Source organism: Heptranchias perlo, chromosome 20 (genome assembly GCF_035084215.1).
Source record: "Heptranchias perlo isolate sHepPer1 chromosome 20, sHepPer1.hap1, whole genome shotgun sequence".
Classification (NCBI taxonomy): domain Eukaryota; kingdom Metazoa; phylum Chordata; class Chondrichthyes; order Hexanchiformes; family Hexanchidae; genus Heptranchias; species Heptranchias perlo.
Genome location: NC_090344.1, coordinates 50,499,703 through 50,522,781, shown reverse-complemented (window position 1 = coordinate 50,522,781; position 23,079 = coordinate 50,499,703). Strand labels below are relative to the sequence as shown.

Here is a 23,079-nt window from a genome sequence, read left to right as displayed (position 1 = left end):
GATGAACTCAGGGCATGGATGGGTACATGGGACTGGGATGTTATAGCTATTACTGAAACATGGCTAAAGGAGGGGCAGGACTGGCAGCTCAATGTTCCAGGGTACAGATGCTATAGGAAAGATAGAGCAGGAGGTAAGAGAGGAGGGGGAGTTGCGTTCTTGATTAGGGAGAACATCACGGCAGTAGTGAGAGGGGATATATCCGAGGGTTCGCCCACTGAGTCTATATGGGTAGAACTGAAAAATAAGAAGGGAGAGATCACTTTGATAGGATTGTACTATAGACCCCCAAATAGTCAACGGGAAATTGAGGAGCAAATATGTAAGGAGATTACAGACAGCTGCAAGAAAAATAGGGTGGTAATAGTAGGGGACTTTAACTTTCCCAACATTGACTGGGACAGCCATAGCATATGGGGCTTGGATGGAGAGAAATTTGTTGAGTGTATTCAGGAGGAATTTCTCATTCAGTATGTGGATGGCCCGACTAGAGAGGGGGCAAAACTTGACCTCCTCTTGGGAAATAAGGAAGGGCAGGTGACAGAAGTGTTCGTGAGGGATCACTTTGGGACCAGTGATCATAATTCCATTAGTTTTAAGATAGCTATGGAGAATGATAGGTCTGGCCCAAAAGTTAAAATTCTAAATTGGGGAAAGGCCAATTTTGATGGTATTAGACAGGAACTTTCAGAAGTTGATTGGGAGAGTCTGTTGGCAGGCAAAGGGACGTCTGGTAAGTGGGAGGCTTTCAAAAGTGTGTTAACCAGGGTTCAGGGTAAGCACATTCCTTATAAAGTGAAGGGCAAGGCTGGTAGAAGTAGGGAACCTTGGATGACTCAGGAGATTGAGGCCCTAGTCAAAAAGAAGAGGAAGGCATATGACATGCATAGGCAGCTGGGATCAAGTGGATCCCTTGAAGAGTATAGAGATTGCCGGAGTAGAGTTAAGAGAGCAATCAGGAGGGCAAAAAGGGGACATGAGATTGCTTTGGCAGATAAGGCAAAGGAGAATCCAAAGAGCTTCTACAAATACATAAAGGGCAAAAGAGTAACTAGGGAGAGAGTAGGGCCTCTTAAGGATCAACAAGGTCATCGATGTGCGGAACCACAAGAGATGGGTGAGATCCTAAATGAATATTTCACATCGGTATTTACGGTTGAGAAAGGCATGGATGTTAGGGAACTTGGGGAAATAAATAGTGATATCTTGAGGAGTGTACATATTACAGAGAGGGAGGTGCTGGAAGTCTTAACGCGCATCAAGGTAGATAAATCTCCGGGACCTGATGAAATGTATCCCAGGACGTTATGGGAGGTTAGGGAGGAAATTGCGGGTCCCCTAGCAGAGATATTTGAATCATCGACAGCTACAGGTGAGGTGCCTGAAGATTGGAGGGTAGCAAATGTTGTACCTTTGTTTAAGAAGGGCGGCAGGGAAAAGCCTGGGAACTACAGACCGGTGAGCCTGACATCTGTAGTGGGTAAGTTGTTAGAGGGTTTTCTGAGAGATAGGATCTACAGGCATTTGGAGAGGCAGGGACTGATTAGGAACAGTCAGCATGGTTTTGTGAGAGGAAAATCATGTCTCACGAATTTGATTGAATTTTTTGAAGGTGCAACCAAGAAGATAGATGAGGGCTGTGCAGTAGACGTGGTCTACATGGACTTCAGCAAAGCCTTTGACAAGGTACCGCATGGTAGGTTGTTACATAAGGTTAAATCTCACGGGATCCAAGGTGAGGTAGCCAATTGGATACAAAATTGGCTTGACGACAGAAGACAGAGGGTGGTTGTAGAGGGTTGATTTTCAAACTGGAGGCCTGTGACCAGTGGTGTGCCTCAGGGATCGGTGCTGGGTCCGCTGTTATTTGTTATTTATATTAATGATTTGGATGAGAATTTAGGAGGCATGGTTAGTAAGTTTGCAGATGACACCAAGATTGGTGGCATTGTGGACAGTGAAGAAGGTTATCTAGGATTGCAACGGGATCTTGATAAATTGGGCCAGTGGGCCGATGAATGGCAGATGGAGTTTAATTTAGATAAATGTGAGGTGATGCATTTTGGTAGATCGAATCGGGCCAGGACCTACTCCGTTAATGGTAGGGCGTTGGGGAGAGTTATAGAACAAAGAGATCTAGGAGTACAGGTTCATAGCTCCTTGAAAGTGGAGTCACAGGTGGATAGGGTGGTGAAGAAGGCATTCGGCATGCTTGGTTTCATTGGTCAGAACATTGAATACAGGAGTTGGGATGTCTTGTTGAAGTTGTACAAGACATTAGTAAGGCCACACTTGGAATACTGTGTACAGTTCTGGTCACCCTATTATAGAAAGGATATTATTAAACTAGAAAGAGTGCAGAAAAGATTTACTAGGATGCTACTGGGACTTGATGGTTTGACTTATAGGGAGAGGTTGGATAGACTGAGACTTTTTTCCCTGGAGAGTAGGAGGTTTAGGGGTGATCTTATAGAAGTCTATAAAATAATGAGGGGCATAGATAAGGTAGATAGTCAAAATCTTTTCCCAAAGGTAGGGGAGTCTATAACGAGGGGGCATAGATTTAAGGTGAGAGGGGAGAGATACAAAAGGGTCCAGAGGGGCAATTTTTTCACTCAAAGGGTGGTGAGTGACTGGAACGAGCTGCCAGAGGCAGTAGTGGAGGCGGGTACAATTTTGTCTTTTAAAAAGTATTTGGACAGTTACATGGGTAAGATGGGTATAGAGGGATATGGGCCAAGTGCAGGCAATTGGGACTAGCTTAGTGGTATAAACTGGGCGACATGGACATGTTGGGCCGAAGGGCCTGTTTCAGTGTTGTAAACTTCAATGATTCTATGATTCTACACTGTCCCATCAAACACTGCCAGGGCAGGTACAGCACGGGTTAGATACAGAGTAAAGCTCCCTCTACAATGTCCCATCAAACACTCCCAGGGCAGGTACAGCACAGGTTAGATTCAGAGTAAAGTTCCTTCTCCACTGTCCCAGAAAACACTCCCAGGGCAGGTACAGCATGGGTTAGATACAGAGTAAAGCTCCCTCTACACTGTCCCATCAAACACTCCCAGGAAGTGGTAACAGGGCACTTAGAAAATCATAATATGATTCGGCAGAGTCAACATGGTTTTATGAAAGGGAAATTGTGTTTGACAAATTTATTAGTGTTTTTTGAGGATGTAACTCGCAGGGTCGATAAAGGGGAACCAGTGGATGTGGTATATTTGGATTTTCAAAAGGCATTCAATAAGGTGCCACATAAATGTTGTCCTTTATTGCAAGGGGGCTGGAGTAAGGAAGTCTTACTCCAGTCGTACAGGGCTTTAGTGAGACCTCACCTGGAGTACTGCGTAGAGTTTTGGTCTCCTTATCTCAGGAAGGATATACTTGCCTTGGACGTGGTACAACAAAGGTTCACTAGATTGATTCCTAGAATAGGAGGGTTGTCCTATGAGGAGAGATTGAGTACAATGGGCCTATACTCTCTGGAGTTTAGAAGAATGAGAGGTGATCTCATTGAAACGTGTAAGATTCTGAGGGGACTTGACAGGGTAGATGCTGAGAGATTGTTTCCCCTGGCTGGAGAGTCTGGAACTTGAGGGCTTAGTCGCAGGATAAGGGGTCGGCCATTCGAGACTGAGATGAAGAGGAATTTCTTCACTCAGAGGGTTGTGAATCTTTGGAATTCTCTGCCCCAGAGGGCTGTGGATGCTGAGTCATTGAGTATATTCAAGGCTGAGATCGATAGATTTTTGGACTCTAGGGGAATAAAGGGATATGGGGATCGGGTGGGAAAGTGGAGTTGAGGTCGAAGATCAGCCATGATCTTATTGAGGGGCCGTGTGGCCTACTCCTGCTCCTCGTTCTTATGAGATCAGAGCATGGTATCTAATTACACTCAGCCCTGCTGCCATTCAATCTCACTGACAGGTCCGCGGCAATGGCAGGGATGTGGGGGGATCCGCGGTACAGCAACCGAAGAGGAAAGAGTCAAACTGGACTCCTCCGGAGGGTCGCTGCCCTCAGCTGGACATGTATGCTCAAGCTGTCAGGAAATGCGTCAATGCCAGATTCATCAGCCGCACTCAGAAGACAGTCCAGAATGTCACCCGAGCACAACGCAACGCCATCAACGCTCTCAAGACCAACCGCAACATCGTCATCAAACCAGCGGACAAAGGAGGAGCCATAGTCATACAGAACAGAACAGACTATTGCAAAGAAGCATACCGACAACTGGACAACCAGGAACACTACAGACGGTTACCCGCAGATCCGACCAAAGAACACACCCACCAGCTCAACAAACTGATCAAGACCTTCGATCCAGACCTTCAAAGCATCCTACGCATTCTCATCCCACGTAATCCCCGCGTGGGAGACTTCTACTGCCTCCCAAAGATACACAAAGCCAACACACCCGGACGTCCCATCGTATCAGGCAACGGAACCCTGTGTGAGAACCTCTCTGGATACATCGAGGGCATCCTGAAACCCATCGTACAGGGAACCCCCAGCTTCTGTCGTGACACTACAGACTTCCTACAAAAACTCAGTACCCACGGACCAGTTGAACCAGGAACACTTCTCACCACGATGGACGTCTCGGCACTATACACCAGTATCCCCCACGATGACGGCATCGCTGCGACAGCATCAATACTCAACACCAACAACAGCCAATCTCCGGAAGCCATCCTACAACTCATCCGCTTCATCCTGGATCACAATGTCTTCACCTTCGATAACCAGTTCTTTACCCAAACACACGGAACAGCCATGGGGACCAAATTCGCACCCCAATACGCCAACATTTTCATGCACAAGTTCGAGCAGGACTTCTTCACTGCACAAGACCTCCAACCAACACTATACACCAGATACATTGACGACATTTTCTTTCTATGGACCCACGGCAATGAATCACTAAAGAGACTACACGATAACATCAACAAGTTCCATCCCACCATCAAGCTCACCATGGACTACTCCTCAGAATCAGTTTCTTTCTTGGACACACGAATCTCCATCAAAGACGGGCACCTCAGCACCTCACTCTACCGCAAGCCCACGGACAACCTCACGATGCTCCACTTTTCCAGCTTCCACCCTAACCACGTCAAAGAGGCCATCCCCTATGGACAGGCCCTGCGAATACACAGGGTCTGCTCAGACGAGGAGGAACGCGATGGACACCTACAGACGCTGAAAGACGCCCTAGTAAGAACGGGATATGACGCTCGACTCATCGATCGACAGTTCCGACGGGCCACAGCAAAAAATCGCATAGACCTCCTCAGGAGACTAACACGGGACGCAACCAACAGAGTACCCTTTGTCGTCCAGTACTTCCCCGGAGCGGAGAAACTACGCCATGTTCTCCGCAGCCTTCAACATGTCATCAATGAGGACAAACACCTCGCTATGGCCATCCCCACACCTCCACTACTCGCCTTTAAACAGCCACCCAACCTCAAACAGACCATCGTTCGCAGCAAACTACCTAGCTTTCAAGAGAACAGCGTCCACGACGCCACACAACCCTGCCACGGTAACCTCTGCAAGACATGCCAGATCATCGACACAGATACCACCATCACACGAGATGACACCACCCACCAGGTGCATGGTTCATACTCCTGTGACTCAGCCAACGTTGTCTACCTCATACGTTGCAGGAAAGGATGCCCCAGAGCATGGTACATTGGCGAGACCATGCAGACGCTGCGACAACGGATGAACGGACACCGCGCAACAATCGCCAAACAGGAGGGTTCCCTCCCAGTCGGGGAACACTTCAGCAGTCATGGACATTCATCCACCGACCTTCGGGTAAGCGTACTCCAAGGCGGCCTTCGAGACACACGACAACGCAAAATTGTCGAGCAGAAATTGATAGCCAAGTTCCGCACCCATGAGGACGGCCTCAACCGGGATCTTGGGTTCATGTCACGCTACACGTTACCCCACCAGCGAACAAATGTTATCTGTTTTTAATATAATGGGTCATTTGCTGGCTCTCTCTGCCTTCCGGATGTTTCTGCCTCTCTCTGTGTTTTTTTTTCTCTGTTTTTTTTTCCCTGTTTGTTTTTTTGTTGAATGTGTATTCGGAGGTTCTGCAGGTAACACCTCTCTGTCTGAACACGGTGATTGCCTTGGCAACGGGCAGTTGCAGGGGCAGTCTGTAAACACCATGTTTTATTGTTCAATATGTATAAATGCGTAGGCTTCAAGGAGATCTTGAAACATTTGCCTGAGGAAGGAGAAAATCTCCGAAAGCTTGTGAATTTAAAATAAAATTGCTGGACTATAACTTGGTGTTGTAAAATTGTTTACAATTGTCAACCCCAGTCCATCACCGGCATCTCCACATCATGACTACCATCGACACCACAAACTGCCGGCTCACAGTGGAAAGGATATCCAAGAAGATCGCGCATTTAGACACAGACATCAAGTTTTTACAGAGCTGCAAGAAAGCAGACAAGATCCCGAAAGGACTCCAGATCACGAACCCACTCAAGTCCACATACAACTCGGATTACGCTGAGAGACTCTGCCGCCGTACCTCTCGCACACTCCGCAACCATCTCATACACCAACTCTACAGCAGACGCCACAACCTCGAAACCAAGATAGAGTCCATACTCTCAACCTGTACTCAGGACACAGCAGACCAGCTACGTTATACCGCCAAACAGACGAGGCAACGGAACTACGCTGCCTACATGAAAACCAAGAGCAGGAAGCTTGAGAAACTCGGCATCACCACCAGCAACGACCAAGCTTCCCCTGGTACCACGGTTGCAACCACAGGGAAGTCTATTGTCAATTTATCCGACCACACCCTTCAACCAGACGAAATCGAAGTTCTCAGCCGAGGGCTCAATTTCTGCCCCACTACCAAAATGGACCCCACTAGTCTCGCGGCGGATACAGAGGAATTCATCAGGAGAATGAGGCTCCGGGAATTCTACCACAAACCCCAAGATTTCAGCAGCGAACCCAATGAGACAATCGACGATCCGGAACAGCAGACAGAGGGATCCGCGGTACAGCAACCGAAGAGGAAAGAGTCAAACTGGACTCCTCCGGAGGGTCGCTGCCCTCAGCTGGACATGTATGCTCAAGCTGTCAGGAAATGCGTCAATGCCAGATTCATCAGCCGCACTCAGAAGACAGTCCAGAATGTCACCCGAGCACAACGCAACGCCATCAACGCTCTCAAGACCAACCGCAACATCGTCATCAAACCAGCGGACAAAGGAGGAGCCATAGTCATACAGAACAGAACAGACTATTGCAAAGAAGCATACCGACAACTGGACAACCAGGAACACTACAGACGGTTACCCGCAGATCCGACCAAAGAACACACCCACCAGCTCAACAAACTGATCAAGACCTTCGATCCAGACCTTCAAAGCATCCTACGCATTCTCATCCCACGTAATCCCCGCGTGGGAGACTTCTACTGCCTCCCAAAGATACACAAAGCCAACACACCCGGACGTCCCATCGTATCAGGCAACGGAACCCTGTGTGAGAACCTCTCTGGATACATCGAGGGCATCCTGAAACCCATCGTACAGGGAACCCCCAGCTTCTGTCGTGACACTACAGACTTCCTACAAAAACTCAGTACCCACGGACCAGTTGAACCAGGAACACTTCTCACCACGATGGACGTCTCGGCACTATACACCAGTATCCCCCACGATGACGGCATCGCTGCGACAGCATCAATACTCAACACCAACAACAGCCAATCTCCGGAAGCCATCCTACAACTCATCCGCTTCATCCTGGATCACAATGTCTTCACCTTCGATAACCAGTTCTTTACCCAAACACACGGAACAGCCATGGGGACCAAATTCGCACCCCAATACGCCAACATTTTCATGCACAAGTTCGAGCAGGACTTCTTCACTGCACAAGACCTCCAACCAACACTATACACCAGATACATTGACGACATTTTCTTTCTATGGACCCACGGCAATGAATCACTAAAGAGACTACACGATAACATCAACAAGTTCCATCCCACCATCAAGCTCACCATGGACTACTCCTCAGAATCAGTTTCTTTCTTGGACACACGAATCTCCATCAAAGACGGGCACCTCAGCACCTCACTCTACCGCAAGCCCACGGACAACCTCACGATGCTCCACTTTTCCAGCTTCCACCCTAACCACGTCAAAGAGGCCATCCCCTATGGACAGGCCCTGCGAATACACAGGGTCTGCTCAGACGAGGAGGAACGCGATGGACACCTACAGACGCTGAAAGACGCCCTAGTAAGAACGGGATATGACGCTCGACTCATCGATCGACAGTTCCGACGGGCCACAGCAAAAAATCGCATAGACCTCCTCAGGAGACTAACACGGGACGCAACCAACAGAGTACCCTTTGTCGTCCAGTACTTCCCCGGAGCGGAGAAACTACGCCATGTTCTCCGCAGCCTTCAACATGTCATCAATGAGGACAAACACCTCGCTATGGCCATCCCCACACCTCCACTACTCGCCTTTAAACAGCCACCCAACCTCAAACAGACCATCGTTCGCAGCAAACTACCTAGCTTTCAAGAGAACAGCGTCCACGACGCCACACAACCCTGCCACGGTAACCTCTGCAAGACATGCCAGATCATCGACACAGATACCACCATCACACGAGATGACACCACCCACCAGGTGCATGGTTCATACTCCTGTGACTCAGCCAACGTTGTCTACCTCATACGTTGCAGGAAAGGATGCCCCAGAGCATGGTACATTGGCGAGACCATGCAGACGCTGCGACAACGGATGAACGGACACCGCGCAACAATCGCCAAACAGGAGGGTTCCCTCCCAGTCGGGGAACACTTCAGCAGTCATGGACATTCATCCACCGACCTTCGGGTAAGCGTACTCCAAGGCGGCCTTCGAGACACACGACAACGCAAAATTGTCGAGCAGAAATTGATAGCCAAGTTCCGCACCCATGAGGACGGCCTCAACCGGGATCTTGGGTTCATGTCACGCTACACGTTACCCCACCAGCGAACAAATGTTATCTGTTTTTAATATAATGGGTCATTTGCTGGCTCTCTCTGCCTTCCGGATGTTTCTGCCTCTCTCTGTGTTTTTTTTTCTCTGTTTTTTTTTCCCTGTTTGTTTTTTTGTTGAATGTGTATTCGGAGGTTCTGCAGGTAACACCTCTCTGTCTGAACACGGTGATTGCCTTGGCAACGGGCAGTTGCAGGGGCAGTCTGTAAACACCATGTTTTATTGTTCAATATGTATAAATGCGTAGGCTTCAAGGAGATCTTGAAACATTTGCCTGAGGAAGGAGAAAATCTCCGAAAGCTTGTGAATTTAAAATAAAATTGCTGGACTATAACTTGGTGTTGTAAAATTGTTTACTATATTCAGAGTGGGTTGGGTGGCTGTGAGGGTGTTGCTCAGGGCAATGTGTGTTATCTGTAGTGATTTTGTGAGAGAAAGCTTTGTGCCTGGGGCAGTTGCTGTGCCCTTGGACTCAGTGTAAGAAGCTGTGATTTGGTTTCTGGAGTGCCCTGTGTGAGAGGGAGACTCGATTCTGCAGAGAGCGGATCAGCTTTGTGCTGACGCTGCCCTCTGGGCAGTGTGTTTTCTCAGTCAGTCACCTGATGCCTTTCAATCACCGTCTCCATGCAGTTTAAGTGAAACTCTGGCAGTCAAGTTGAAGCGTTGAAAAGAAGCGTTCCCGAGATCAGGCTCAGGGAACTGAGGTAAGCCTCTGCCTCTCCTTCACTTGTCGTCATCCGAGCCCGATTGCCACAATCAATGCGGAGGATCCCAGAGGCTGGACCTTTAACCACACTCTCACAGCCGGTCCTCCCTCTGCAGTCTGGAGCCTGGGGGGGTTTGGTGTGTGTGTGTGTGTGTTGTTTTTTTTTTGCTCTGTAACCAGTGGGAGTGTTAGTGCGGGATGGGACAGCCTCAGTGAGCCTCCCAGCTCAGTGCAGGGAGCGGTGCCCTGGCTGGAGCGAAAAGTTGTGGCTGGAAAGTTTGCGGAGACTCTGAGTGCCATGGAGTTCATTGCAGCGGCTGTGGTCATTCTCCTGTTCATCGGAGTTCTCAAACAGTTTGGGATCCTGGAGCCCATGTCCATGGAAGGTACTTTCGTGTTTTCTTTTCCTAGAATGTTAGACTCCAGGAGATGGTAAATATGATGTGGCTGGAGGATTGCCGCTGGAGCTCGCACCACAGCTGGCCAGGTGTGAGAAGGAAACCCAATCATTGTGCTCTCTGCTCCCTGCCATTCTCCACCAATGATCTGAACCGGGATAGCATCGTCTGGAGTGAGACCTCCGCCTGGCCAACAAGGGCAGGGAGATCCCTCGGCTCCCTCGTCCACATCCTGGTTCAAACCATCTGCCTCGACTGGAAGGAGCACGTGGAGCCGATTTGTTTTAAATCTGAGCCCCCTTTCGACACCTTGACCAGGTCTCAGGTTGTGTGTGTCGATGGTTCTGAGCGATTCCTGCTGAAACATTTGTGGGATTGTAAAGAAGGAACTTGCATTTCTGTAGCGCCTTTCACCACCTCAGGATGTCCCAAAGCTCTTTACAGCCAGTGAAGTATTTTTTGAAGCGTAGTCGCTGCTGTAATGTGGGAGAGGGAAGGTTTCAGGAGTCAGGAGTTGGCAGACTTGGGTTGAGTGCTGAGAAAGTACACTCTGAAATATAACCTTCAATTACCAGCTCATTGTAACTCAATTCTCTGGGAGATCATTGAATAAAGCAAATCTAAATGCACTCAGAATAAAGTGGCGAGAAGCTGCTGCTGAATCTTCCCTGTGGCTTGGCCAATTTTCAAACACTGTCATTAAATGGAGGTTTCACCTCACACTTGTTGCAGTCGGGGTGAATTGGGGAGGGGGGTACTTTCCTCTGTGTGTCAAGTAATGGAAAACGGAGTCGGAATTCAGCGGGGGCGGGGATTGTCTCGCAGGAACCTCGGGGGGTATGGACCTGTTGGGCCGAATGGCCTGTTTCTGTGCTATACATTCTGTGTCAATGGCCCTTTGCTGAGTTTCTCTGCGGTTTCCACCCGAGCTATGGTGGGGTGGACCCTGTGGAAATTCTCGGCCAAACTAACTGGGCGTAAGAAACGAATGGGAACTTGATAAAAGAATGTTTCTGAAATGTCATTCACAGGGAGATGTCCCCCTGGGTGAGTGAGATGAGCAGAGACTGAGGAGGTTGTGATTCACAGTGAGAAAAATCCAGTGGCAGGCAGACAGGAATGAATAATGAGTTGCACAGGAGAGTATTCCTATTTACAGTCTTACTGGGTTGCTTGTAGTGTCCAAAAAACGATGATAGATCCCAGGGTCTGCAGCATACTGAACACAGAATTCTGGAATGCAGTGCGTGAAAGGGCGGCGGAAGCAGATTCAATCGCAACTTTCAAAAGGGAATTGGATAAATACTTGAAAAGGAAAAATTTACAGGGCTATGGAGAAAGAGCAGGGGAGTGGGACTAATTGGACAGCTCTTTCAAAGAGCCGGCACAGACACGATGGGCCGAATGGCCTCCTTCTGTGCTGGATGGTTCAATGAACTCATACCATGCTTCAGGTTGGTGTTGTGGGTTTGATATTCACAATCCTATAACAATCCTGCACAGATTTAGGTTGTAAATTCAACCAGCAGAAACACTCCAAGGCGGATTTCCCGATGGGATGCACTAGCAAAAGAAAGGTTTGTGTTTCTCTCGCGCCTTTCACATCCTCAGGACGTCCCAAAGTGCTTCACAGCTAAAGAAGTACTTTTTGAAGTGTAGTCACTGTTGTAATGTGGGAAACGCAGCCGCCAATTTGCGCACAGCAAGATCCCACAAGCAGCAATGTGACAATGAGCAGATCATCTGTTTTGAGGGATAAATATTGGCCAGGATACTGGGGAGAACTCCCCTGCTCTTCTTCACAATAATGCCATGGGATCTTTTACATCCGCCTGGGAGAGCAGATAGGGCCTCGGTTTAATGTCTCATCTGAAAGACGATATCTCAGACCGTGCAGCACTCCCTCAGTACTGCCCTGGGAGTGTCAGGTTAGATTTTGTGCTTTAGTCTCTGGAGTGGGACTGTGAACTCATATCCGTCTGACTCAGAGGCGAGAGTGCTACCCACTGACCCACGGCAGGTAGACAGCAATCAGACAAGAAGGCCTGAAGTTGCTAACCCTCCCGGATTGTCTGGGTGTCCCCTAGAATGGGAGATTGCTCTCTCGGGCACTGCTGCTCGCGTCCCCCTGGGACAAAAGGACTTTGCGCTCGCGGTTCGTGCCTGCAACTCTTTCACCTCTCGAGCTCGAATACTCTGAGGGCTGCCTCCAGGTTTTGCCGGCAGGAGCTCGTCAGTGGGCTTTGGGACCCGGTAGCCGGTGGTCAGGCCAACGCCGGGAAACCCCCCCTGCTTCCTGGCCGAGCAGCTGAGGTTGGTGTGGGTTCTACCCGCCCAACGGCTCAAACATTGACAGGCCGTTCCTGAAGCTGGCCAACGCGATGCTGATCTCCCCGTGGCCCGGCTGGGGGGGGGGGCGACAGGGGATTCCAGGGACTGAGATTGAAACGGTGTACGTGTAGATCCGAATCAGCGAGTTTGAGCTCCTCACTAACACTTTGGACCACAGGAACAGGAAGATCAGCAACACAGCACCTCTTAAAGGGACAGCGTGTATGCAAATACTCCAGAATTTAAAGGGGAATCCCTCCTTGCGATATAATCATCACCCTTCCCAACCATTTATTTTTTGTCCTTTTCACCAATTTTCTTCCTCCTCTCATGAAGATACTGACTCTCGGTAGGGTGCAGTTCAGAGGTGCCGTCTTTCGGATGAGACATTAAACTGAGGCCCCGTCTGCCGCTCTCAGGTGGATGTAAAAGATCCCATGGCCACTATTTCCAAGAAGAGCAGGGGAGTTCTCCCAGGTGTCCTGGGCCAATATTTATCCCTCAATCAATATCACTAAAAACAGATGATCTGGTCATTATCTGATTGCTGTTTGTGGGATCTTGCTCTGCGCAAATTGGCTGCCGTGTTTCCCTACATTCCAACAGTGACTACACTTCAAAAGTACATGATTGGCTGTAAAGAGCTTTGGGACGTCCTGAGGTCGTGAAAGGCGCTATATGAATGCAAGTCTTTCTTTCTTTCTGACTGATGACTTCTTTTAGACAACTACAAACAGGAAGAGATATTGGTGTAATAAAGCACAGGCCCCCGCTAGGACCCTTCCAGAACATACAACCTGCTGCTCCGAGGCTTGGACAGGGCAGAGGTGCCTTGCAGCATTGGCTGGCAAAGGTCTCCAAAGTCATGGCAGTATGTTGCATGTTGCACAATTTTGCTTTACAGAGCAGAGTTAACAGGCAACATAATGAGAACGGGGCCCAGCCACGATATTGGTAGAGGTGGACGATGCTGAAGAAATCATAACATCATAGAATTTACAGTGAAAATGGCCATTCGGCCCATCATGCCTGTGCCAGCACTAATTCTTCAATTGGAACTATCTACTCTGATGCGACATTCCTGCCCTTTTCAAATACTAATCCAATTTGCTTCTAAATGGTTAATGTCTTCTCTTCCTCAATAGCCATTTGTGATAAAACATTCCATGTTCTAATGATCCTTTGAGTGACAAAAAAATCTAATTTCCCCCTTCCTTGTTGCTGTGATACCCCTGAATCTTTGATCCTTTGTGACCAATTCGCCCTCCAATGGCAAAAACATTTTACTGTGTGTTGCCCCAAAACTTTGCATAACTTTTGAAAAGTTCTCCCAGATCCCTCCTTAACCTTCTGCGTCCCAGTGGGAAAAGCTCCAATTTTTCAAACCTTTCTTCACAAGTATATCCTCTCATCCTGGATATCAATGAAGTGAATTTTTGCTGTATCCCTTCCATCACTCCAATGAGGCCGAGGGTCGTGGAGTAGCCTTGGATAGAAAATCGGCATAAAAGCGGGAAAGGGGATCGGCATAAATGAGAAATTCTCAAGTCGGAAAGAGTTTATGACTTGAGGTCCGTCTTGTGACAGACAGGAACTGCGTGCATAGGTAAAGTTATTGTACTATTACCAGATACTGATCACTTGGATGGAAGGGAGCAGAAGCAAAGTCTCCAAGTTTGAAGGTGATAAGGATGGTTGGGTCATGTCACTGTTTTAGAAATTTAAATGGTGATGAATGTGTTTGTTCCAATGCTCATTCCGGTTGGGGGTTTTTTTTTTGAAGTTGAAGATATCCTGATTTTTGTATCAAAGGTTCAAATTGAGATGTTCAGTTGTATGACTGTGTTCAGAATGGGAGCGTTTCCCTTAGTGCTGCATTCGGTTACTCACTTTGCTCGGGTTGTGCCTGGCTCAGAGACAATCTGGTAGTGTTGATGAGATTAGCTTTATCAGCTCATTAATAATACAGCAGGGTTTGTCGCAGCTCGGGTTGCTGTCTCTGTTTTTTGCAGACGGGAATAGATCAGCAAAGAGCTGAAGGACACATGGAATCTGGGGCTCTGCTCTTCACTAATTCAACTGAGGCCACAGCACTTCTTGCAGGGTCATGGGGGAAAAGCATGGGAAGGGGGACTAAATTTGGACAGCTTGTTCAAAGAGCCAGCACAGGCACGAGGGGTCGAATGGCCTCCTTCAGTGCTGTAGGATTCTATGATTTCACTGCGGAACTAAAATCCATGTCAACAATTACCAGCTCCCCACCGCCGTGCTAGAACTTTCCCCATCAGCCTGTGTTTATCAACCCCCCCATTCAATTAAAGAAAAGCTGCAGGTAAACCAGACGGTGATGTAACCAGAAGGGAGGGGGGGAGGGCGAGAGAGAGGGAGAGGGGAGGGAGAGAGAGAGAGAGAGGGAGGGGGCGAGGGAGAGGGGGGGAGGGCAAGAGAGAGGGAGGTGGGGAGAGGGGAGGGAGAGAGAGAGGGAGGTGGGGAGAGGGGAGGGAGAGAGAGAGGGAGGTGGGGAGAGGGGGGAGAGAGAGAGAGAGGGAGGTGGGGAGGGGGGGAGAGAGAGAGAGGGAGGTGGGGCGAGCGGGGAGGGAGACAGAGAGGGAGGTGGGGAGAGGGGGGAGAGAGAGAGAGGGAGGTGGGGAGAGCGGGGAGGGAGACAGAGAGGGAGGTGGGGAGAGGGGGGGAGAGAGAGAGAGGGAGGGGGCGAGGGAGAGGGGGGGAGGGCAAGAGAGAGGGAGGTGGGGAGAGGGGAGGGAGAGAGAGAGGGAGGTGGGGAGAGGGGGGAGAGAGAGAGAGGGAGGTGGGGAGAGCGGGGAGGGAGACAGAGAGGGAGGTGGGGAGTAGGGGGGGAGAGAGAGAGAGGGAGGTGGGGAGGGGGGGAGAGAGGGAGGTGGGGCGAGCGGGGAGGGAGACAGAGAGGGAGGTGGGGAGTAGGGGGGGAGAGAGAGAGAGGGAGGTGGGGAGGGGGGGAGAGAGAGAGAGGGAGGTGGGGCGAGCGGGGAGGGAGACAGAGAGGGAGGTGGGGAGAGGGGGGAGAGAGAGAGAGGGAGGTGGGGAGAGCGGGGAGGGAGACAGAGAGGGAGGTGGGGAGAGGGGGGGAGAGAGAGAGAGGGAGGTGGGGAGAGCGGGGAGGGAGACAGAGAGGGAGGTGGGGAGTAGGGGGGGAGAGAGAGAGAGGGAGGTGGGGAGAGCGGGGAGAGAGACAGAGAGGGAGGTGGGGAGTAGGGGGGGAGAGAGAGAGAGGGAGGTGGGGAGAGCGGGGAGAGAGACAGAGAGGGAGGTGGGGAGTAGGGGGGGAGAGAGAGAGAGGGAGGTGGGGAGAGGGGAGGGAGAGAGAGAGAGGGAGGTGGGGAGTGGGGGGGGAGAGAGAGAGAGGGGAGGGGGGTGGGGAGAGGGGAGGGGGTGGGGAGAGGGGAGGGGAGAGGGGAGGGGGGTGGGGAGAGGGGAGGGGGGTGGGGAGAGGGGAGGGGAGTGGGGAGAGGGGGTGGGGAGAGGGGAGGGGGCTGGGGACACACACAAACAACGAGAGGCAGAGAAAGGCAGGAGATGTGAGGAATACTGCTACAGACGACAGAGAACTATGTGGAAAAGCTGGAGTTACACAGAGACCCGCACACAAACCACAGGGAGAAATGCACACACAAAACTACAAAGATAGAGAGTGAGTACACAAAGAAAGAAATAATTTGCATTTAAATTGCATCTTTCACATCCTTGGGTGTCCCAAAGTACTTCACAATCAACAATCAATTAAATACTTTTGAAGTGTAGTCATTGTTGTCAGGCATGCAAACAGGCAGCTAATTTACACAGCAAGGTCCCACAAACAGCAGGGAGGTCAATGACCAGTTTTGGTGGTGTTGGTTGAGGGAGAAGTGATGGCCGTCCCAGCTGAATAACTCCCTTACTGTTCTTGGAATAGTGCCATGGGATCTTTCACATCCAGCTGCACAGGCAGACAGGGCCTCTGTTTAACATCGTGTCTGAATGAAGGCACCTCCGACAGTGCAGCGCTCCCTCAGTACTGACCCTCCGACAGTGCAGCGCTCCCTCAGTACTGACCCTCCGACAGTGCAGCGCTCCCTCAGTACTGACCCTCCGACAGTGCAGCGCTCCCTCAGTACTGACCCTCCGACAGTGCAGCGCTCCCTCAGTACTGACCCTCTGACAGTGCAGCGCTCCCTCAGTACTGACCCTCCGACAGTGCAGCGCTCCCTCAGTACTGACCCTCTGACAGTGCAGCGCTCCCTCAGTACTGACCCTCCGACAGTGCAGCGCTCCCTCAGTACTGACCCTCCGACAGTGCAGCACTCCCTCAGTACTGACCCTCCGACAGTGCAGCGCTCCCTCAGTACTGACCCTCCGACAGTGCAGCGCTCCCTCAGTACTGACCCTCCGAGAGTGCAGCGCTCCCTCAGTACTGACCCTCCGACAGTGCAGCGCTCCCTCAGTACTGACCCTCCGACAGTGCAGCGCTCCCTCAGTACTGACCCTCCGACAGTGCAGCGCTCCCTCAGTACTGACCCTCCGACAGTGCAGCGCTCCCTCAGTACTGACCCTCCGATAGTGCAGCGCTCCCTCAGTACTGACCCTCCGACAGTGCAGCACTCCCTCAGTACTGACCCTCCGACAGTGCAGCGCTCCCTCAGTACTGACCCTCCGACAGTGCAGCGCTCCCTCAGTACTGACCCTCCGAGAGTGCAGCGCTCCCTCAGTACTGACCCTCCGACAGTGCAGCGCTCCCTCAGTACTGACCCTCCGACAATGCAGCGCTCCCTCAGTACTGACCCTCCGACAGTGCAGCGCTCCCTCAGTACTGACCCTCCGACAGTGCAGCGCTTCCTCAGTTCTGACCCTCCGACAGTGCAGCACTCCCCCAGTAATGCACTGAAGTGTCAGCCTAGATTTTGTGCTGAAATCCCTGGAAAGAGACTTGACCCCACAACCTTCTGACTCGGGCAGTCGTGCAACCAGTGAGCCAAGCTGACACACACAGCGAGAGACAGACACAAACGATGATTTAGACGAAGGGATATCAGGAGGGGGGAGATTTCTCCAGATAAATATTTCGAGAAAAATCACAAAGATGTTGTGAACTCTCTGCCACATTCTCTCCCTCACACAGACTCTCTGGTACACACTCTCTCACCTGAACTCCCTGCTACAGTCGTGTGCCCTTTCTCCCTGTCTCTCATTTCACATCGTTCACCTGAGGAAGGGGGAAGCCTCCGAAAGCTTGTGAATTTAAAATAAAATTGCTGGACTATAACTTGGTGTTGTAAAATTGTTTACAATTCTCACATACAAGCACAAGAATTCCTGGCCACACGCTCTGTCCCACACAGACTCCCTGTCACATTATCTCTCACACTGCCTCCCGGACACCCTGGTTATGCATGGATTAGCCATACGGTGAGGGCTCTCACGCTGATTCCATGCATGTTTGCTGGTTTCTTTTGGAACATCTCAACGCAATAACATCTGTCCAACTCAATAAGCACATGCGTATAATGGGGATCGTGTTTCTCAGTTATTTACAGCGCAGCAATTGATGAACAGACAGATGAGATTCCTCTGCTGCACGGCAGTTCTATTTACAGTAAAATGTGGAATAAAAATAGAACGTCTGAGTTGTAGGTGAAATTTGAACGGACGAGAATGCAAAGAGATGGAAATTATATCAAAAATCAATGAAACCCAGGGTTCGCTGCTCATTTTAGCTACGAGCCTGTGCGGCTGATATGGCTCAGTTATACAGTCTCTGATCTCTATTGACCCTAACCCAGGGCCTCCTCTGCCTATGGTTAGGTTCGAGCCCTTCAGTACGTGAGCACATAATCTAGTGCTGCATTGTTGTCCTTTGGATCACACATTAAATCAAGGCCCCACCCACCTGTTTCATTGGAGTTAGATGGATGTTAAAGTTCTCAGGGCACTATTGAAGGAAGAGAGGGGAATTCTCTTGGTGTCCTGGCCAACATTTCCCCCCTGAACTAACTTTTTTTTTTCCTGCTGAATTGTTGTTGCAACGACAGGGCTCCTTTTGCAAAGACCTCTGGCCACAAACAGTACAATTAAGCTCTCACGCCTCGACTCAAATTCTCATGGAACGTACAATTGGCCTGTTGAACAGAGACTCCATTGCCTGGAAAGATCAAATGGGGTGTCTTAGGATTATTCGTAAATCCATCGTCATTTTGCTGTTCTGACAGAGGAAACCCTTAACCGGAGGGACAGGAAAATCACTCTGCGGCACTGGCAGAGGAGGAGGAGGTGGAGGAGGTGGAGGAGGAGGAGGAGGAGGAGGTGGAGGTGGAGGAGGAGGAGGAGGTGGAGGAGGACATCATTGGGGAAGGTGCAGCTCAGAAGACCTGTGCGTCGGTCATTAATTGACAAGACAATCACATAAAAGCTGCACTTGTGGCCCTGGCTTATCAAACCTATGGGCCTTTCCATAATGCGCTAGTTCCGTGAACAACATTATCGAATCAGCACCACCTCTACAATCATTCCCAGCCTGTGTCCCACCACCTGCAACATTACTATGGCCCTTCTGACAGTGCACAGTACATTCCAAAGTGGGTGCAACCAGTAATTTCCCCCCTCAAAGCCTGCGTCTCTGCTTTTAGTTCTCCAGTGCTTGCCCTTGCTGAGAGTGTCGGCTGTGCGTTGTCTGCTTCTTAGGCTTGTGCTCCTCGTAGGTGCCATCTCAGTGGGAGGAACAAGGGCGATGGTCAGCTGCTGCTCCTCCATGGGGACTATGTGACTTGGCTCTCAGTTATAATCGTCCCCCAGCACCCACAGGCTTTTTTTGGGGGAGAGAGTTCTAGATTTTCACTCCCCTTTGTGCGAAGAAGCTTCCTGACATCACCCCTGAATGGCCTCAATCTAATTTTAAGGTTATTGCCCCCTTGTTCTGGACTCCCCACCAGAGGAAATAGTTTCTCTCCATCCACCCTATCAAATCCTTTAATCATCTTTAAACCCCTCGATTAGATCACCTCTCAATCTGTTATGCTCAGGGGAATACAACCCAAGTTTATGCAATCTGTCCCCATGTTTAAACCCTTTAATATCCGCTATCATTCTGGTGAATCTGCGCTGCACCCCCTCCAAGGCCAGGATATCCTTTTCAACAGTTATGAGAGGCAACTGTCATGTTGCAGTTCTGGAGATTAAACAGCGAGCAGACTGTAGCATCAAGTACACAGCACACAGATTCATTCTCACAGTTACACACATGGTGAGTCCCTGATCTCACAAGGTCAAAATATCCAATTACCACCAACAACGCAGCAGGAGCTGGACGGGATGCAAATAAAAATGGGGGACAGAAACCTGCAGATACTGGTATTACTCAATCAGAATCTGTAAAACGAAAAGACAGGTTAATGTTTCAGGACTAAACCCTCCACATCAGATGAAAGGTTCACACCTGAATCATTAATTGGCCGTTTCTCTTTACAGATGTTGACGAACCTACTTTGTCTTTCTGTATTTTCTGTTTTATTTCGGGTTAATAGGAGTCTGTACCCTCTAACATTGTGTTCAATGCCTCTGTACCCTCTAACACTGTGCTCACTGCCACTGTGCTCACTGCCACTGTAACCTCTAACACTGTACCCTCCAACACTGTACTCATCGCCACTCTGCCCTCTAACATCGTATCACTACCACTGTACCCTCTAACACTGTACCTCTAACACTTTATTCAGCACCACTGTACCCTCTAACACTGTACCTCTAACACTTTATTCAGCACCACTGTACCCTCTAACACTGTACCCTCCAACACTATACTCAGCACCACTGTACCCTCTAACATTGTACCATCTAACACTGTACTCACTGACACTGTATCCTCTAACACTGTCACTGCCACTGTAACCTCTAAAACTGTACCCTCTAACACTGTACTCATTGCCACTGTGCCCTCTAACATTGTATCACTGGCACTGTACCCTCTAACACTGTACCCTCTAACACTGTACCCTCCAACACTATACTCACCACCACTGTACCCTCTAACACAGTACCCTCTAACACTGTACTCACTGCCACTGTGCTCACCGACACTGTACTTTCTAACACTGTACCCTCTAACACTGTACTCACCACCACTGTACCCTTTAGTCCTGTGTTCACCACCACTGTAACCTCTACCACTGTACCCTCTAACACTGAATTCGCCACCACTGTACCCTCTAACACTGTACCCTCTAACATTGTACTCACTGCCACTGTACCCTCTAACACTGTACTCACTGACACTGTACCTTCTAACACTGTACCCTCTAACACTTCACTCACCGCCACTGTACCCTCCAACAGCGTACTCTCTAACACTTTACTCACTGCCACTGTACACTATAACACTGTGTCCTCTAACACTGTACTCACTGTCACTGTACCCGCTAACACTGTATCCTCTAACACTGAACCTCTAATACTGTACTCACTGTCACTGTGCCATCTAACACTGTATCCTCTAACACTCTACTCGCTGCCACGGTATCCTCTAACACTGTGCCCTCTAACACAGTACCCACTGACACTGTACCCTCGGACACTGTATCCTCTAACACTGTACTCACCGACACTGTACCCTCTTAACACTGTACTCATGGCCACTGTACCCTCTAACAGTGTACTCACTGCCACTGTATCCTCCAACACTGAACCTCTAATAGGGTACTCTCTGTCACTGTACCCTCTAACACTGTACCCTCTAACACTGTACTTACTGTCACTGTACCCTCTCACACTGTATCCTCTAACACTGTACTTACTGTCACTGTACCCTCTCACACTGTACCATCTAACACTTCACTCACTGCCACTGTACCCTATAACACTGTATCCTCTCACACTGTACCGTATAGCACTTTACTCACTGTCACTGTACCCTCTAACACTGTGTCCTCTAACACTGTACTCGCTGCCATGGTATCCTTTAACACTGTATCCACTAAGACTGTATCCTCTAATACTGTACTCACTGTCACTGTACCCTCTAACACTATGTCCTCTAACACTGTACACGCTGCCGCTGTATCCTCTAACACTGTACCCTCTAACACTACTCACTACCGCTAACACTGTTTCCTCTAACACTGAACCATCTAACACTGTACCCACCGCCACTGTATCCTCTAACAGTGTACTCACTGACACTGTATCCTCTAACACTGTACTCACTGACACTGTATCCTCTAACACTGTACTCACTGACACTGTATCCTCTAACACCGTACTCACTGACACTGTATCCTCTAACACTGTACTCACCACCACTGTACCCACCACCCCGTGCCCTCTAACAGTGTACCCTCCAACACTGTACTCACTGCCACTGTACCCTCTAAAACTGTACTCACCTCCACTGTACCCTCTAACACTGTACTCACCACCCCTGTGCCCTCTAACAGTGTACCCTCCAACACGGTACTCACTGCCACTGTACTCACCTCCACTGTACCCTCTAACACTGTACCCTCTAACACTGTACCCTCTAACACTATTATATTTGAATTCAAATTCTCAAACTGCCATGGTGGGGAATTGAACTCACATTCTCTGGATTATTAGTCCAGTAACAGTAACCACTGGACCACCGTACTCCTTTTACCAGCAGAGACTTTCCAAGAGTTTGTCAGAATGCACTGCAGTTGTCCGTGATTATAAATCACCCATTGTGCTGGGTATTATTTTGTTAGTGTTTTTGTTTCCGTGAATCATTTTAATTGTAAATGAGTTTGGAAAGTAGCTTTATCCTGTGCCGAGCTGTCTAACATTGTGAGTGTTTCCTGGGATGAGAGATTGAGTAGAATGGGCCTATACTCTCTGGAGTTTAGAAGAATGAGAGGTGATCTCATTGAAACATGTAAAACTCTTAGAGGGCTTGACAGGGTAGATGCTGAAAGGCTGTTTCCCCTGGCTGGAGAGTCTAGAACCAGGGGGCATAGTCTCAGGATAAGGGGTCGGCCATTTAAGACTGAGATGAGGAGGAATTTCTTCACTCAGAGGATTGTGAATCTTTGGAATTCTCTACCCCAGAGGGCTGTGGATGCTGAGTCATTGAATATATTCAAGGCTGAGATCGATTGATTTTTGGACTCGAGGGGAATCAAGGGATGTGGTGATCGGGCGGGAAAGTGGAGTTGAGGTCGAAGATCAGCCATGATCTGATTGAATGGCGGAGCAGGCTCAAGGGGCCGTGTGGCCTACTCCTGCTCCTAGTTCTTATGTTCTTATGTTCCCACCTGCTAAGTTGAGAGGAGACAATGTGGCCATAGAACGTGGTGTCCAGTAAATAATTTAAAGTGACTGGGGTTATCAGACTGTGAGGCCCGAGTAAAAGGCACAGATTGGAATCTGGCCTGTTGAAACTTTCATCAAGCTGTTTACACAAGAGGCAGATATTGGAAAAAGCCCAAACTCTAACTGAAATCACCACTCAATCGAACAGTCTGTCTCCCTTCCCTCTTCTGAGCTTGAGTTTGTTTCCCCTGTCACAAAGTTTGTGGTTTTGTCAAACATACTTTGGTGTAAATTTATCTGCACCCCTTAA

At 49.5% G+C, this 23,079-nt stretch overlaps 1 protein-coding gene across 1 annotated transcript in view; it reads left to right on the top strand.

The window, feature by feature from the left end:
- Positions 1-9,796: 9,796 nt before the first annotated feature.
- LOC137335858 (calsenilin-like) overlaps positions 9,797-23,079 on the top strand; it is a 28,113-nt gene continuing 14,830 nt past the window's right edge. The window contains exon 1 of the mRNA XM_068001340.1: positions 9,797-10,157. Within this exon, the coding sequence (XP_067857441.1) occupies positions 10,070-10,157 (88 nt within the window). The 5' untranslated portion in view covers positions 9,797-10,069. The remainder of the gene's footprint in view (positions 10,158-23,079) is intronic.